Source organism: Mercurialis annua, linkage group LG6 (assembly GCF_937616625.2).
Source record: "Mercurialis annua linkage group LG6, ddMerAnnu1.2, whole genome shotgun sequence".
In the NCBI taxonomy this organism is placed as follows: Eukaryota; Viridiplantae; Streptophyta; class Magnoliopsida; order Malpighiales; family Euphorbiaceae; genus Mercurialis; species Mercurialis annua.
In genome coordinates this window covers 1,621,538-1,639,982 of record NC_065575.1, presented here as the reverse complement: position 1 = coordinate 1,639,982, position 18,445 = coordinate 1,621,538, and the positions used below count along the sequence as shown (strand labels likewise).

The window sequence follows — 18,445 nt, the reverse complement described above, 5'->3', positions numbered from 1 at the left end:
TATTTTTCCATCATGGTTTCATTGTATTAATGGTGGACTCAACCAGTGTGAAATTTTAATTGGGGTTGGAGATGTATCTTGTATGTGTCGTGTGAGTTTTCGATGGCGATTTGATTTGTATCCGGATTATAATCGATGTTGCGTTTGTGTGCCTTCTGAATCTGACATGTTTTGATAAAACATCCATATCTCCTAATTGCGCCATTGGATCAAGCTAATATTTGGATATGCTATGCACGACAAACAGTTGACCATTGGATCAAAATTTGAGGCGCGTTGGAGGCGCGATGAATTGCACGATCGTGCATTCAGGTGCACAAACATACACTGTGCTGTTACGGGATTTCAAGTATTTAAATAGACCTCTTATGTTTTAAAAATCCTATTTTGTTTATTCTTTTGTTTTCTATCAACCCTAGATGCCTTTCTCCTCCAAAATCTCTGAAATTTATTGAGCTAATCATCCTCCAAAACTTTGGTGTTCTTTGATAAGTTCTTGTGTTCTTTATTTCACTTTTAGTTAAAAACGACATATCCGTATTTTGATTCGTTCTTAATCGTTTCAATGTTAAATTCTGAACCGGTTCGTCTCAGCTATTGTAGACTCGATTCTCTACAATTCTAAAGTCTCGGATATTGAAACGGTACGTTATACTATTCATTTGAATCGTCGTACGGTTCATCTTTTTTGAAGGTTTGTGTACTGTTTCTTTCCTTGGCTCTACCAAATCCTAATCTATGCATGGGCATGATTTCTTGTTATGTTAGGCCTTGATCTATCGTCCAAATCTAGCCGATTCATTCCTGAAATCATTGAGCGTATTATCTTCAAACGGTATGTTTGATTCTCTTGAGTTTACGTTATTTTTATTTCATCGTTCGTCGTTGATTGTTGGCTGTTGTTCTGAACTGAATTGTTGCTGTTCATTTGAGTATTAATATGTTGGTTATATGTATGATTGTAAAGGAGACAATGAGGTTATGCTACTGGTTGTGTTACAATAAATGTGAAATTCTAGTTGAGGAAGATAATGTTTGGGCGGGGTTATGGCTCTTAAATTCTATTAGGCAATTTTTTACTTAATATTAAATTCAAATGAATTGGTTACATTTTTGCCTAATTTGTTTGGTTAGAGTGATCAATGGTGGGTTCATAATGGTTAGGATTAATTAATTTATTCAATGCTTGGTTAATTATGTATAACTAATCTGAGGTTTCGATTTGATTTTTCCGATTAAAAATTAGACCATCGATTATCATTTTGAATTCTAATTTGTTAATTCATTTATAATTTAAAGTGTTTTGGTAATTTCAATCGGAAATCGATAATTAAATTTTTAACCGATAATTTATAATTACTCGGGTAATTATTAAATTTTGGAATTATTGACTAGACGTGTCAATTTGATGTTTTGAGTTTTAAAAGGTTTCTTAATTTATTTTAATTAAGTAAATTGTCAGTAATTATTGGTTACTTGAGTTTTAAGTTATTGAGTTCCGTTTTAAATTTTGATTATTATTTTAATCAAGTTGTTTCTATAATTATAAACTATGTTTATAATTGGATATAAATATATTTACGTTATCAAATTATTTTATAAATATAAACTCGAGTTTATATTCGGTAAATGTTTTGAGTCGGGTTAGACTTTGGTCACCCGACAAGTGAGGTTAGCTTGGTAGTTATCGGTAATCCGACTAACCCGTTATTTGGAAATTGAATTATTATTTATTTAATATATAATTAAATAATATTTTCTAAATGGTTTTTAAAGTAAGAACTCAATAGACTTGTATTATTTGGGCATTATAGTTTATTTTGAGTTGTGGTTGTTCTGGATGGATTTACCCTGACGTGTTGTTTGTGCTAGTCCTATGTGGTGTCTAGTACTCTCTAGAATTAGGGTCCGTTTTTAATAATTATTTATATTGTCTAGACTCGTCGATTGTTCGTGCTTCGAAGACGAACCAGGATAAGTTGCTTGTCAGGTTATCACGTGGATTAGCAAACAGTGAGTTTGTACTTACTATTTACCGCTTTATTAAGTAAATTGTTATTTTAATATATAAATATATACTGTATGTATATTTCGAACTATTTTTCCATTATGACTTTTAGTTGGAACATGCTACTTAATGGGCATCATTAGGACTGTGTGCACACCGATATTGATCTAGACAAGGTATGTGATATGTGATGGTAATTTGGTGTGAGCATAACTCTCGGGACCAATAGAGTAACTCGGTGTAGCTCGGCTCTCGAGACTCTGGATATGGTTTAAGTGCGGTCGGTGGTAACTCGGTGTAGTTTAGCTCTCGGGACCAGACCTATTGAATTATGGATATATTTAGTATTGTGGATTAGGGTTCCAACTATTATACGTAATGTTTATGTTAATATTTTAAAAGAGTTTTAAAGGTTTTCCACTTGATAAATGTAAATAGTGGTATGAACTCATCTCAGTATATATGATCCCATTACTTTTCCAATTTTTTCAGGGTTATGATATGAGCGAGTCAGCTGCTCTCCGATTCTTTATTTTCCCGGAGGTTTTACTTATTTAATAAAGTTTATTAGACTGATTTTATTCTTAGACCACAGTAGTAATTAGAAGTCTTATATGTCGAATACTTTTTATAAACTTATTCAATAGATTATTTTTGTTGTGGCATTCTTTTATTAACTTGGGTTAATATGTATTTCTGCCATGTTTATTACACAAGCTAATGGGTTTGAAGTCTTTCATAGCTGATGCCTTAGCCACTTTCTGAATTAACACGATATTGGTGTGATTCATATTGCTTGACATAACCCCATCCTCAAAAAAAAAAAAAATCACACAAGCAATCACATCACTACCCACAACATTCCAGTAACAGCTATAAAACATGTCTGACATCCCATCCGGACCTAGAGCCTTTGACGGACCCATATGCTTTAGAGCTCGAGTAATATCCTCTGTACTAAACGGCATGCTAATGTCAGCTACCTGCTCATTCAAATTTTTTGAATTAATGCAAGAGAAGACCTCCTTTTGATTCGAGGGACTAGACGTACAAAACATCTTTTGAAAATAGCTTATAGCCACTCGCTTCACACCCTCACCAACCTTCCATGTCTCCATATCATCTTTAATTCGAAGTATCATGTTATTCTTCCTTCTATTTGATGCCTTTTGGTGAAAAAAAATTGGTGTTTCTATCTCCGCAATGAAGCCAGTCCGCCCTTGACCTTTGTTTCCACATCATTTCCTCCCTTAGAAGCAGCTCATCTATTTCAGACTGAAGAACAATAGTGGTACCATTCTGCATCTCCTCCCCATCTCTATTTTGCATTACTCTTAACTTTTCTACATTATGGTTTAGCTGTTTTTGAAGGCTGTCAATATTCTGAAAAGCCCACTCCTTCAAACTGAACTCGCAGTCTCTTAATTTATCCATAAAATTCTTGTCGCTGCACCTCTCATTACCCCATGCTTGAACCATAAAATTATCAAAACCATCATGACATATCTAGAAAGGTTCAAACCTGAATGTTTTAACCGCCGTTCTTTGACTCTCCACTTTGGTACATAACAGAATGGGGCAGTGGGTCCGATTGGTGCCTTACAAGATGAGAAACTTGCCAATCGACGAAAACCTCCAGCCATTTTGAATTGGAAAAATATCTGTCCAATCTCACTTGGATGAGACGATCTCCTACTAGCTTATTAGTCCACGTAAAAGCATGACCCTCATAACCCAAGTCAGCAACACCACATTCATCAATAGTCGACTGAAAAGCATCAATCTCCCTTTGGTCCCTTAAACGACCTCTTTTCTTCTCGTAATTGTAAAGAACGAGATTGAAGTCACCGAAAAGAACAGTAGGGCAACTTTTATCCGCACATAGTCGCTTCAAAAGATCAAAAGTAAGATGCTTATTATTTCATTCAGGCCGCCCATAAACTCCCAAACCCCTCCATTTCACATCCAGAGCCAAATCCATAACATAAAAATCAACATGATTTTTGGAAAAATCATTAATCGTAACATCTAGGTTTTTATTCCAAGACAGTGCAAGGCCACCTCGTATACCAAAAGGATCGACAACAAAAGAGTTATAAGAATCAAAACTTTTGCAAATGTTACCAAACTCACCTCGGTTAAGCTTATTTTCAATCAAGAAGAAAAAATTTGGGGAATTATTTTGAATTAAAAATTTGAGCGCTCGTACCGTCCAAGGATTCCCCATTCATTGGAGGTTCCAACTTCGATTTTCATTGCGTCCGGCGAGACTGCTCAGCAGTCTCCGCCGATATCTCGATATTTCCAAACTGATATGATAATCCATCTCTAACTCTCTTCGAGAAAAGATTAATCGGTTCTTGATCATCCTGAATCATCACGTGATTCCGTTTGATAGAAACCACTAACATCCCACCACTAATACTGCCCTTCTTTCCCTTCTGAGTGGATTTATTTCTGGTCCAGGTCTTTTTCTGTCCACTGATATCATGCACTTTACTTCTTTCCATCGTCTCTCAACTATCCAGCTTTCCCAGATCATCAACATGTACTTGACTAACATTTACTTCAACCAAACCCCCCATAACCCCATCATCTACCGTCTCTCCTGCAAGGATTTCATGAACAATAACCGTTCCATGCAAATCATTACATCCACCCTTTTGCACATCTGTATCATTTACTTCATCATCTCCCCCTCGTGTTCCATCTTCAGCAAACAGATTGCGTCTCACTGTATTCCTCTCAGCGTTACTCGTTGAGGTTGAGCTTGGTTGTCTCTCCTGGCTCCTACTGCCCATACCCGAAGCCATTCTACTCCCCATCAATTTCCTTCTTCGTGGAGTAGCTCGTAAGCTAGGACTGTATGGCCATTCCGACACCTCCGTCTGTTTCGGCTTCACTTCACAATCTACTTTCATATGATCAAGCATTCCACACCAATAACAAAAGTTTTGAATCCGCTCATATTTAAAAGAGATCCAACATTTGTCTCCTAGTGGATTAATATCCATCATACCTCTCATCAAAGGTTTATTTGTATCTATAACCACCCAAATTCTGCTATACCTATTCCATCCAGTCCTATCTTCATCATCCCATTCCATAACCCTTCCAATTTTCGAACCAATTTTTTCCACTGCAGCCTTACCTCGACAATTAATGGGTAGATCATATATACGAACACACATCGGACACCCTACCAGCAATAGGTTATTTGGTTGCATATTAACCTTTACTGGTTTGAACAAAATCAAATGTTTGTCAAAGTGCCATGGTCCTTCTCGGAGAATACTCGCCCTATCCAACCTTGAGAAAAACTCACATCACAGATAAAAAGGTTATCTCCTACATCTTTGATGTTAAAACCCTTCGCAAGTCGCCACGCACTAGCTAGGGCATTTTTCATACGGTTTAGGTTATAAGATTTTTTTGTCAGCAACTTCCCCACAACACATAATTCAGACTTCTCCAATCACCTCATCCACCACGTCTTCAAGGTTAACTGCCGTTTGTTCCTCCACCATTAACCGCAATTGGGCACAAGCCTCCACCAACCCCTCTTCAATCCCAACGCCAAAATGATGACCCCATCCACAAACCACAGTAAGCAGAAAAACACGTACACAGACGTAGAGAAAACGGAATAAACCAAAAAAAAACTTCAGAGTAGAAGAGAAAAACCTAACCCTAGGAAGCCCTAGAATAGGAGAGAGACTCCACAAAAACGGAAGAGTTTTTTTTTTATTTATTGATAAACTTAGACAATTGTTTTAGGCTTGAATTTCCCTTTAAATCAGTTAGGATCAATAAATAATCTTAGTAATAAAAATAAATATTTCAATATATTAATAGAGATTGATGGAAAATGTAGAATTTAAATAGCGAGTTCAATTCAATTCCATGATTATTTTATTTTCAAGTAAAATTATAAAACAACATTCATAAAAATTAAATTAAAATAGCATTTATATTTAATATGAGTTTTACCATTTAAAAAGATCTTTTAGAAATACTTTTATTATTTTTTTCATTCTAAGTGTTATCTTTTTTTTTTAGAGATTGAAGATACATTAAATTTAGCTAAAGCATTATTCCTGTATATTAAAAATAAAAAGTTCCCAAAATTAAATTACAATTTTTTAAAATGCGCAAGAATATATTGGCTACACATAATTAGTGGCTTGAAGTTAAAAGTTGACACAGAAAAATAAAAACAGGAACAAAAATGAAATAAAATTTAATTGAGATAAAGAATTTTATAAGTGTGGATTTTACAATAGTGAAATCAAAGAGTACATGATTTAGAAAAAAAACAAATTACTTTCCTGTAATACAATCCAAAGAATTATCTTACCAATTAAATAACCTATAATATATTGTCTTGGCGAAATGATCTCTGCTACTGTAGCACAAAGAGGATGAAGACTTCCCTTGATGATTCTTAGTGGAGTAAAATCAGTATTTTCAAGATTTAAAATGAAGTATTCCGAATATTATCCTGCAAAAGAAATAAACATAAATTTCAGTTTAAGTGCAAGGAATATGGATATGATAAATATATTATACATGAAATTCTTACATGTTCTTTGATAAAAAAAAAGACCTTACATGTTAGTATAGTTTCCGTCAGTTTAAAGAATTCAGAGCTAATAATATTTAAGATCTATAATTAACCACCATGATGACTCCCTGAACAAAAAAAACATAAATTTTATTAGCAAACATCTTATTGAAAGAATTAAATTAAGCAGTATCCACATATTAAATATTATAAAAAATAATTTATTTTACCACATTGACTCAAATTGAACAGTACCTACGAATCAGAATCTCAAAAAAAAAAAACAATCAGATTTAAAAAAATGAAGAACCCACAGATATGAGGAAAAAATAACAAAGAATATATTGGTATAAGAACAGGGAGAGACAATAAATGATGTGGAGAATTTTCTAAAGTTTTCTTTTATTTTCTAAATTTAAGAAACCAGCAACAAACATTAAATTAACTTTTACATTTATAGTTTTTAATCTTGTAATCACTATATAAATACATACAATATTAAATTTATACTAATAAATACTAAATTAAATAAAAATATAAATTACATATAAAATATTAATAATTATGTAGGTACAATACAAGAATGAAGCATTGGGTCCCTACGAGGACAGGGATGCCTTCAACAAATTATTGAGCAACAATTGCAACAACAAGCAATACGAAGCTTAATACACCAATTTTAAGAGAGAGAGTCGTACGGAACAAGTTGTGACTCCGTCCACTGCTATCACTATTATAAGATCCAATCCGGTTAGAAGAGGTCTTGCAGGTCTTCATAAATGAGTACTCTTCTATACCTGCCGCAGTTGATGCTGGTTTCCGCGAAGAGGTCTTGCGGGTCTTCATAAATGATGAGTACTTTTCTATAAGTGCCGCGGTTAATGCTGGTTTCCGCAACTCCATTACGGTCCGGAAATGACGGTTGCACGTAACAATGGCTGACATGTCTTCCCTCAGAGCAACAAGTCCAGCTTCATCACAAAGACCTTTTAGTTCTGACCCTGTAAAGCACTCTGTATCTTCTGCTATTCTTTTTAGATCGACATCATCGCCTAACGGCATTTTCCGGGTAAGAACAAGAAGTATCTCATATCGAGCCTCAACATCAGGTGGAGGTACATACAACACCTGGCAATTCAAAGTAAAGACAAGATTTCAGAACTAAATGTTAATTTAACAAACTGCCCGTTTAGCAACTTTGCAATTTTGTAATCAAATTCTGCCTTTTTAAGATATCTACATATGTTGTGTCTTACGAAATTTGTTTTGGCAAAATCAAGAATAAAAATTTATGCACAAATATTATATTTCAGGCTAGGCTTATATGTATCAGTAATTAAGATCCAAAGTCATATTTGAACTTCCTATACGATTTCAACTAACATGCAATAATCTAATAATTGATACTAATAAGCAAGCACCTTTCAGATTTTCAGTACTCTTACTGTTGAATTCAGGCATTCAGCGAGAATTACAATTTCAAGATCACGTCATAGTATAAATTATATTTGACTTCTAGATAGTAAGATTATGCTTCAGTGTTAATCTCCCATGGCTTCTTTAGGTTGTTTCAGGTGATTCTTAACAGATCTTTCAAAGAACCAACCAAGAAAACCAGTCTAATAAATGAATATCAAATCAACAAAGAAATAGCTTTTTTTATTCAAGTACACTCACAATAAAATTAACAAAAAATAGTACATTTACAGGCATTATCTTTTATCTTTTGTTTTTAAGAATGATAAATTTTCCAAATATTTCTACTTCCACATTGAATATACTAAATACCAAGGGTATCCTGTTTTCTTTTGTAAGATGTTAAAGGTGGTCAATTTGGACTAACAGATTAAGTTGCAAGTTAAATTCACATCATGTTCCGATGCTCTATGTTACCCGGACTCTTCATTTTGCCCTGCCATACCCGTGTCGGACATGACATGGCACCGACACGACACATGATATGGGTCCGACTCTTTAACTGACAGGTGGACACTTCTAAAGATAGAATTCATGAAAAGTTACCATATCATGTGGTAAAAAGACCATATCATGTATCTTATTTGGTGTCATGTTTCGGTTCTTAAGAGCAAAGACTGTATTTCTTGTTATAAACTTTTATTTGAGTTATTTTTTTATTTTTTAAAACTAACATATGAAAACTTATGTCTAGTTTATACATATATATCTGTATCTAAGTACCCGAGTCCTATATCGGATCCATATCCCCGTATCTTCAATTAAGAAAATTAGCGAGTCGGATATGCGGATACGTATCCATTTTGGACACCCATATCCGAGTCTGTGTAACATAGCCGATGCTGTCTAATTTTGTCATTTTCGATTTGATAAAGAGTTTCTACATTCAGTCTCTAGATACAGATAAGTCATCTACCCAAGCTCTTCCCTCTGTTGAATTTGTAACTCGTAAATTCAGCCTGAATCAGAAATTTTTTTGAGAGTCAAAGAGGAATTGACCTTGGGATCATACTACCCTCCATATTCACCGTCAAAGTTTTTTCACCTCTAAACTACTGCAAAGATCCCATAATGCAAGATCAACATAACTAAGTTAATTCTATTTTAAATATGAAGTACCTTAGGAGAAAACAACTTTACGTGTTATAAAAATTATGTATTTTAGATTTGAAAAACCATCATAGAAGAAAACAAAGGATAAAACAAGGTTATATGTTCCACAATAACCGAGGATTTGGGAAGAATATAAGTCATATGATAGGATGGATTTCTTACCATATCAAAACGCCCGGGACGCATAAGAGCATCATCTATTGCATGAGGAAGATTTGTGGCAGCTAATATAAGAATTCCCTTATTCAAAAAAGGTTTAAATCATAGACAACAAAGTTAGATTTAAGTCTCCAACTTTCTACATGCACAGTTTCAAGATAAATGGAAAGTTTAATCATGAGTCCATGACATTAGCATTTACCTTAGCTTCTTCCAGACCATCCATTTCGGTCAACAAAGTATACAGAAGCCTGTCTTCAACTGTAGTGCTATTACTTGAATTCCCACCTCTGCCATAAAAAGAAAATGATTATCTTTTAGAAATTCAAAACCAAACATCAAGCTGAGGGGACGAAAAAGAGCTTTTTGATCAGTTCAACAGATGCCAAAAGCACATCAAATATTCAAATGTCATCATGAAAACACAAAAGATTAAATTTGCTGAGATTCCGGCCTAAAGAATTGCCTAAAGATCAGGAATTTGCATTTAATTTTTCCATTCTCCTATTCACAAGGAAAATATGATATTTCAATCTTAAAGTGAACACTACAAGCAGAGAAAATCTGGTTCACAAATGTCACTTTCCAGTTTCCAGGGAGCTTGACATTCCGATGCAAACCAAACCCATGAATGTTGCATTCTCAAGTCCGGTGATTGCATTTAGCAAATGCACTGGGTGCAACGTTTCTCCCTCTCTTTCATGAAGATGTATTGCACGAGTGCTCATGCAAAGTAGATATTGACAAATTGAAAATAACTCACCGTTTGGGAGCAATAACATTAATCTCATCAAAAAATATCATGCTTGGAGCTGCAAGGCGAGCTCTTTGGAATGTGTTTCGCAGCAGTGCTTCACCCTCTCCAACATACATTGAATGTACATCTGCACCACTGAATTGCAGTTTCCAAGTACTTAGAAAGTAAAAATGAAATTAAAACTAAGTATTTTACAGCATTCAATAACATAAGATGAAGTTTCATTAAATTAAAAAAACCTGAATCAAAAGAGTTGGAAGAAAAAAGAAAATTCAACTCTATCTATCACAAAAAGAATGGAATACCAGAGAAGCAACTTTATTTTAGTAAAATGAGAAGCCATGGATGGAGGTGAGGGACAAATATGACATAATAAAATTAACCGCCATTTTGATTCGTTTATAACCAAATTGTTCTCCAAAAGGAATCAACTATAGCATAATAGGATTTTTCTTGGTCTACAAATCACTATGAACAAAAAGAATCACCAATGCAGATTTTAAAAGAAGAAAACAAGATACAAAATTAAGCTGATTAAGTGCTCCATGATTCAAATAGAGCGGTTTCTTAGTGCACTGATTAGGATGAAAAAAAATATCATTGCACATTTCTGTACACAATTACTCATTGCATTCATAGAAGTGTTTCTTGGAATTACAAATCACGCTGCAGATTCAAGAAGATGATATATGAAGTCCAGGTCAATGGTTCAAGTGAAAGGCAAATACATCCTTATATAAACACATCCTTATTCCCAAGTGACAGATATACAACCACTGTTTATATATACACAAAAAAAGTTTATTCGCATGAATAAACAGCCACTGCATATAATAGTCATCAGTCTCTTTACAGTGTCCAACAGTTTTCCAAGCTCGAACTTTAATTGTGTAATATACTAACTTATATACTCATTAAGACATCCATGTTGATGGAAGTATTATTTTTTATTGGATCACAACCAGGACAATTTGCTATAATAATCTTGGCATTAATAAATTATCAAACCTCAAGGAAAAAAGGGAAGCTTGGGCAGCATTAGCTGCAGCCTTAACAAGAGTTGTTTTAGAGCATCCAGGAGGCCCATGCAGAAGCACACCACGGACAGGTGATATTCCCATCCTTAAAAATGCCGCAGAATGTTTGATAGGCCACTCAACAGCTTGTTGGAGCTTTTCCTGACAATAGAGAAACACAAGAAACTTTCAGCTTCTACAATGATAAATATGGGCATCATCAGAGTTCACTCAGCTACAATAAAGATGTGCAAAACATGTATGATTACAAACCTTCACATCCTTTAGTCCGCCAATATCTTCCCAGCGCACCTTGGGGATTTCCACTGTCACACCTCTTGTTATGCAAGAGCCGGCCACAGATTTACCATATTCCAAATCTTCCATAGTTAAGCAAAACACACCAGCTCTTCCTTTAGCATGGTCCCTAGCCTCACGACATAAAGCTTCTAGATCAGCACCAACAAACCCCTTACAAGATGCAGCAATGGCTTGCAAGTCAACATTGGGTTTCAAAGGAAGCTGTTTAGTGTAGAGCTGAAACCATTAAAAAGGAAAAGAAAATTACATATTATACATCTTTTCTTATCAAAAGGAAAAACAAAAATCAAACACTAAGCTTGTTAAATATGCTTGGAACTAAACTAATAACTTATTTCAGTTCGAAATTTTGTTTAATTTGGAATATTTTGAACAAACTAATCTGGGGGAAAAATATAATGTTAAGTGGGAATTCAACTGGGAATAAAATTGCATGCATATCAGAACTAGATTTTCTATAATTCATAATTGGCATGAGAGAGAACAGCCTCCATCCAACAGACATGTAAAAACTGCAGACCATTCAATTGCAGATTTCATTGCTTTTCCAAATAATTTTTGCAAGTACTTTAAGTACCATAGAATTCAAAATTACAAGTCAATTTTCATAAAGTTACAAACATAAAAGGCATCATGCATTCCATTAATTTTATATTATTCATTAAATGAATTTTAGAAATTTACAAAAACAATTGTTTCAACTCCAATCACTAGGTTGTAAATTTACTGAAATGAATTTTAACAGGATGATGCATGTTGCGACAAGGATCTTCTTTTACAATGAACAAAAATATCAAAATGTGAACCTTTACCATGTTGCAACTAAGATATGTTTATAAAACTGAACGTGTGGAACTTTACCTTTAATATATCAAATATCTCTTCTACAGTAGGTGTCGTAACTTCTATTTCAGTGTCAAAACGCCCTGCCCTTCTTAGTGCAGGGTCAATTGCATCAATTCTACACAATAATCACACATTGTAACTTGTAAGTTTCAGACAAACAAACTTTTAAATTTTTTTATGAATATTACCCTAACAGCTGATCTAATATTAAGTATCCCAGACAATCATTTTGCAAGAGACATCATCAGACACGCGCAGCTTAACAATGTATGTAAAGAAGACAATAAACAAAAAGAAGGTCTATAGAAGCTGTGTGTTCTGCAGAATTCAAGCATGAAGTATCTAAACAACTCAGATTGAAAAAGTAAATAAACCATAATCATACATTGTATATACTATCAAAAAATTGAATATACGACCAATTTGATATGCATAAACAAGTACCATCCAACCAGAACGACAAAATAGCTTACATATCTTACATCTGTAATATATAATACTTATATGCTATAAGATAACTGCAAAAAGCTCAACGTAAGCACCATCTTTTCATGTAGCATATTTTGATTTCATCAAGTTAAATGGTAATCCAAGAAAATATATTTTTGTTCTAATTGAATTCTTTTCTATGTAATATATAATAGCTTAATCAGAAGAATGAGAAAACAACCTGTTAGTTGCTGCAACCACAACAACGTGAACTAAGGAATTAGACGGCCGTATGTTTGCATCCATTAAAGAAGAAAGTTGAGAGACTATGCGAACATCCTGCGCCCGTCTGCATTCAAAAGTCTAAGTTAAATTTATAAAATGGATATTTACTCTCCACATATCCTTATTAAATTATGCAAGACCTAGAATGAACAATATTAAAAAAAAACATATAGGAATCATTCTTTCTCCCATACCTTGAATCACGGCGTGGACACAATGCATCTATTTCATCTATGAAAATTACGGAGGGTTTGCCTGTGAGTGCATGAGATGCTGCCTCTGAAAATGCCTCACGCAGAATTTTCTCACTTTCTCCAGCATAAGCTCTATGAACAGACTGCGAACTGTCCACATATTCAAATAAACACAAGTTCATTAAAACGATCTAGATCGTAATATATGGTATGACCGAAGAGGAAGCACAACCAACAACCAACTGCAGAGCAGCAATGTGTAGACAGAAACAGGACACTACCTGATGACAGTTAAATGTGCACCACATTCCTTAACAACTGCTCGCACCAAACTTGTCTGCATAACCATCAAATAACAAAAACTTAAGAATTTCTATAAAGTTAAAACCTTTAAACTTGATATAACTCAAGGTAAAAAAAAAGACCTTCCCGGTTCCAGATGGACCATACATAAGCAAACCTTTGGGCCACTAAAGAGAATAGAAAATAGAAAGATCAAAGCATTGAAATCTATAATAACATAACAAAGTGAAAGAAATTAGTAGTTGAATATATTACTGTGAGACCCAGAATTTTAGCTTCTTGTGAATAAAACAGGGGGAAAAGTATAAGTTCGCGTAAAGCTTCCAGTGCCGCTTGGTTTCCAGCAATTTCTTCGTCAGCTCTCCATTGCTCATTCTTCTCATCTTTGTCATTACCATAGTTGTCTACCCAGCTGCTGCTGCTGCTACTCCTTTGGTTTTCCATCTGAATCAGAAAAATATATGTTTGTTTGAAATTATAAGTTCTTCCAAGGTATGCTTGTTTGAAAATTATAAGTTTCTAGGGATTTGTATGTAGGGTTTGAAAGAGGGAAAAGGGGCATTCATGCCCTTAAAGTTTGTCTCGGGGAACAAGTACGTTTTTAAGTTTGGTTAGTTGATTAGGGTTGATTATGTAGGTTGGATTGGGTTGATTATGACTATGGAAACAGACTCGCTGGTGAGTTTGTTCCACTGGCGGGTCTGTTTTTCTTCAACAGGTTGGCCGGAAAATATTCCGACCAATTTGTTGAAGCGAACGAAAAAAATTCAAAAAGATTCCTAAAAATTTAGTTAGAATTAATTAGTATTTAAGTGTGATTAATTAGAGTTAATTATGATTTTATGAATCTCACTCTCCAATTAAGTGCCACGTCAGCATAACGGGAGGGTTTTGAGCCGGTTTTGCCAAATTCAGGGTAAAAGTGATCCGGTTTTCTCAATTTGAACGTTTTTGATACTTTGTGCCAAGTTCGGGGGATAAAGTGATCCTTTGTTCTTTTTTTACTGGTTAATTAAGGATATTTTGGTCAATTATTGGTCAAAAGGACATTCATGATTCTGAAATGAAAATTCAGGGGGGTTTATGGCCGAAAAGTAAATTCATGAACATTCGTGATGGAAGGCCTAAAAGTTGGGGATCATGGCTGATTAAAAGCTTGTATTTTGATATGTTCTTTTAAGAACTAGTTTTGCACTACATATTACGTGCGTGGCTCGTAATTTGATTCGTCAATTTATATATTAATAAAATTCAGTGCAATAATATAAATTTAATTATCTGTGATTAATATTAAATTAGTTGGATTTTATTAAAAAATAAAAAAATAATTTATTTCATTGAACTTCAACAAATTAGTAATTGAGTATTTAGGTTCTAATACAAATACTTCATTTGCGTAAATTATGTCCTAAATAGACGTTTATTCTTTTTGATGGATACCGAATCCCACGGTAGTTACAATAGAGCCGAGTCACAGAAGATCCATTCTTAGGTGATACCGGACTCCTAATAAAGACCTGAATATATGAGGAAGGCGGCCGAATCCCTTGAGATCCGCCGATATATCAATGAAGACCGAATCCCTTAGGATCCGCCCAAAGCGCGCTAATCCGGGATTCGGATAGATCGCCACGATCCACTATAATGTCTCAAAATATCTTCCTGTCACGACCCAATTTTTATTGAGCCGCAACCGGCGCTAGGGAATGGGAGTGGTTGCTCCGAAACCCGTAGCAAGCCTAAAAACATAAATAATTTTTCGCAAATAAACAACAAACAGCAGTAAACAACGGAAGGTAATACATTTAAACACATATGTAAAAATATATACATTAACTGTTAAAACCTCGCGGGCTCTCGTTACCGTACCTCGTACGAACGGGCCACGCGGCATTATATACATCAGCTAATGTTTCAAAACATTTCACCGGCATCTCAGGCCATGAGTAAAATATAAAACACATAGCTTATCAAAACATATAAACAAGACAGCAGGAATATATACAGTCAAAATATACTGCTGTCCAAGCTACGACTACGTCACTCTGACCACTACTGCAGCACTACGGAAGTCAAGGAGCTAAATTTACATAGTTGACTTCCGGATCCCAAAAATTGGCTTCTATCTAGGTCCAGCCGCTAAACATCTGAAAACATCAAAGGTGAAGGGATCAGTATTTGGGAAAATACTGAGTGAGTCTGTATTTACTAACAGTATTATAATAAAAACACAGCATCGCATTTCAAGAAACAATATAAAACATATAAACAGGTATTTGATCCATACGAAACTAATATCCTAGTATGCAACACACTCTCAAATAATCCTCAATCATATACAAATCAATCGAATCACCCAATCGTAAATATCAATTGCGAGTCCAACTCGCTGGTGGCCCAGCCACTAGATACGGGGGCTCCGACTACACCGTAGCCGAGCACTCACTCGTATCAAAATCATAACCCAATCGTAAATATCATATTCATCATCAGCTCCCAGCTGAGTTATATCAATTCATCACTCATATGCAAACACATTAGACTGACTCGATACTGGTGATCACACAGCCTATTGACACCCAATAGGTAGCTAGTTTCTTTGGATTGCATACTAGTTCTCGTATATAAAAATTTAATAAAAACAAATAACATTTCAATCAAATCATAAAACGTGCGATGCGTATAAAGCAGTATAACATAATTTTAATATATAATACACAAAAGTAAATACAACTCACAGTGACCGCTATCCAAGTAATGATGTGATCGATTTGATAGTACGCTCTCGCTAGTCCGCTTCTATTGACCCCACTATTCGCTGACACGTCTGATGAATTGTTTAATAGTTAGACGTGAAACTTATACTTTTTTATATAATATTTCTATGTTTTAGGGTTTGGTTCCATTTTATATTTATTCACGTACTCAATAACTTTAGTCGTATAAACGACTTAGCAAACACCACTCTTATAATTCGAGAATCACCTAACGTCCCTGATGTTTCTATTGTTATTAATTATCTAAAACGTCGAGCTAATCTCAAGATTAATGATTCTCAAAGTCCGAACCCCGTCCTTTAGAGTCAAATACGATTTATATACATGTAAGGGCGAGTCGGGGTGCACGGGCGTGCCCTTCGATGGGTGCACGATCGTGCAATCAAGTGCACGTTCGTGCACCTCAGGGGTACACGTTCGTGTACTTCTAGTACACGTTCGTGCACCATGAAAAGTGCACGTTCGTGTGCTTCCAGTACACGTTTGTGCACCATGAGAAGTGCACGTTCGTGTACTTTAGGTACACGATCGTGTACCTTGCTAGGTGCACGTTCGTGTACTTTCAGTACACGTTCGTGCACCCGTGGTACACGGTCGTGCACCACGTGCACAGCTCCTCGGAAGTCGATTTCCGGGGTTTTATCACCATTCCGACGTGCTTCACACACCAATACTCGATACCCATATCTCGGTTTCTTCAAAAACGCCATAATAAACTCAAAAACATCAAATTACAACCTAAATCATAACCCCATACAAATCAGCCAATAAATCCTATTTTCAAACCAATTCTTGAGATATTTACCTTGATTTGATGCTCAGATACGATAGAGATTTCAATTCCGAAGAGATTCCCGCTTGAATCACTCAATTCGGACGTCAGACGGAGAAACGGCGGCGAAACGAATCGATCGGCGATGGATTCTCTCGTTCTCTCTGGATGATTCCTCTGCCTCTTCATTTCAAATGAAGATTATTATATGTTTTGGTTAAATTTTCACTTTGATCCTTGTTCTTTTTGTTTCTTATCATTTATCCTTTAAACTTTTCTTTTCTACGATTTAATCCATACTTAAATCGTTATACTCTTTTATTACGATTTAGACGTATTATTTATATCCGATAAATAATACAAAACTCGATATTAACACTTTCCCGTCAAAATCCAAATATTTCTATTTTCGACACAAAGTGGCTAAATTACCACTTTGGTCCTTGTACTCTATTTTGGATTTTTCTTGACATTTTTCCTTTTGATTCCAATTCTAACTTTAGAATTGAAATATAACCTTAATTTCCGCTTAATCATTTTCCTTAAAAACCGACCTACTAAAAGATTTATCTTTGTTTTATTAAAATCTTCCCGATTTCGCCACTCTAGCAAATCTGAATTGGACACGTGGTCCAATTAGCTAATAAAATATTTTGGGGTATTGCACTTCCCATTTGGACAAATCTCCAACATGGAAAGATAAGATCTATCTTAGGAAGACGAGACTATTTAGGAAGACGTTCCTAAATAGGACTCATGTCTGAATAAGGTAGATCACGATAAATCAGGGTGAATCTCTACAAAGTAGCTCGATCCCTACAAAGTGGGATTCACTTACCTACTATGACTCTACAAGGTATGCATTCATTTATTATAAAAGGAGCATGAGGTATGCCTAGAATCACAATTACATTTATATACTCAAAACGCTGCTCAAAGCTCTAAATTGACTTTGGCATAGAGTTAATCGGACCACCACCGTCCGGTTAGCTTCTACCCTGTTTTGCAGGTCTCATTCACCGGTTCAGAAGGCAGACTCCATCAATTGGCGCCGTCTGTGGGGAAATTTTATCTCAACTTCAATTCGAAGGAGTTTTTCTGAACTCAAAACAAATTTCATTGAAGAAGATGACTTCTGAAGGAATGAACCTGAAAGACAAAGCATCGCAAGGAAGAAAAAGAAAATCAATAGAATCCTCAATTCCGCCGCCGATGACTTTCGACGGGGAAGATTTCGAGAGAATAGCCGAAGAGCACAACGAAGCTCTTGTAGTGGTCATGGTCATCGAACACTGGAATGTAGAAAGAATCTTGGTCGATGAAGGGAGCATAATAAACTTAATAACAAGAAAGGCCTACGAAATCCTAGGAAGAGATCTAGCAGAATTAAAGAGGAATGTCACGCCGGTGGTAGGATTTGGAGGC

At 35.1% G+C, this 18,445-nt stretch overlaps 1 protein-coding gene across 3 annotated transcripts; it reads right to left on the bottom strand.

The window, feature by feature from the left end:
• Positions 1–7,096: 7,096 nt before the first annotated feature.
• Positions 7,097–14,046, bottom strand: LOC126688273 (cell division control protein 48 homolog B-like). 3 transcript variants are annotated; one of them, XM_050382908.2, is made up of 12 exons: positions 13,727–14,043; positions 13,594–13,638; positions 13,450–13,505; positions 13,169–13,318; positions 12,931–13,038; positions 12,276–12,375; positions 11,367–11,630; positions 11,086–11,255; positions 10,084–10,212; positions 9,523–9,610; positions 9,324–9,401; positions 7,097–7,700 (listed from the first exon to the last, which is right to left on the bottom strand). In XM_050382908.2, the coding sequence occupies exons 1-12, from the start codon at positions 13,913–13,915 to the stop codon at positions 7,200–7,202; spliced, it is 1,878 nt and encodes a 625-aa protein (XP_050238865.1). In that variant the 5' UTR covers positions 13,916–14,043; the 3' UTR covers positions 7,097–7,199. The 3 variants fall into 3 exon arrangements, with proteins under 3 accessions (XP_050238865.1, XP_050238867.1, XP_050238866.1); XM_050382910.2 differs by lacking the exon at positions 9,324–9,401 and having other exon boundaries at positions 13,727–14,046; XM_050382909.2 differs by lacking the exon at positions 13,594–13,638 and having other exon boundaries at positions 13,727–14,044.
• Positions 14,047–18,445: the final 4,399 nt, after the last annotated feature.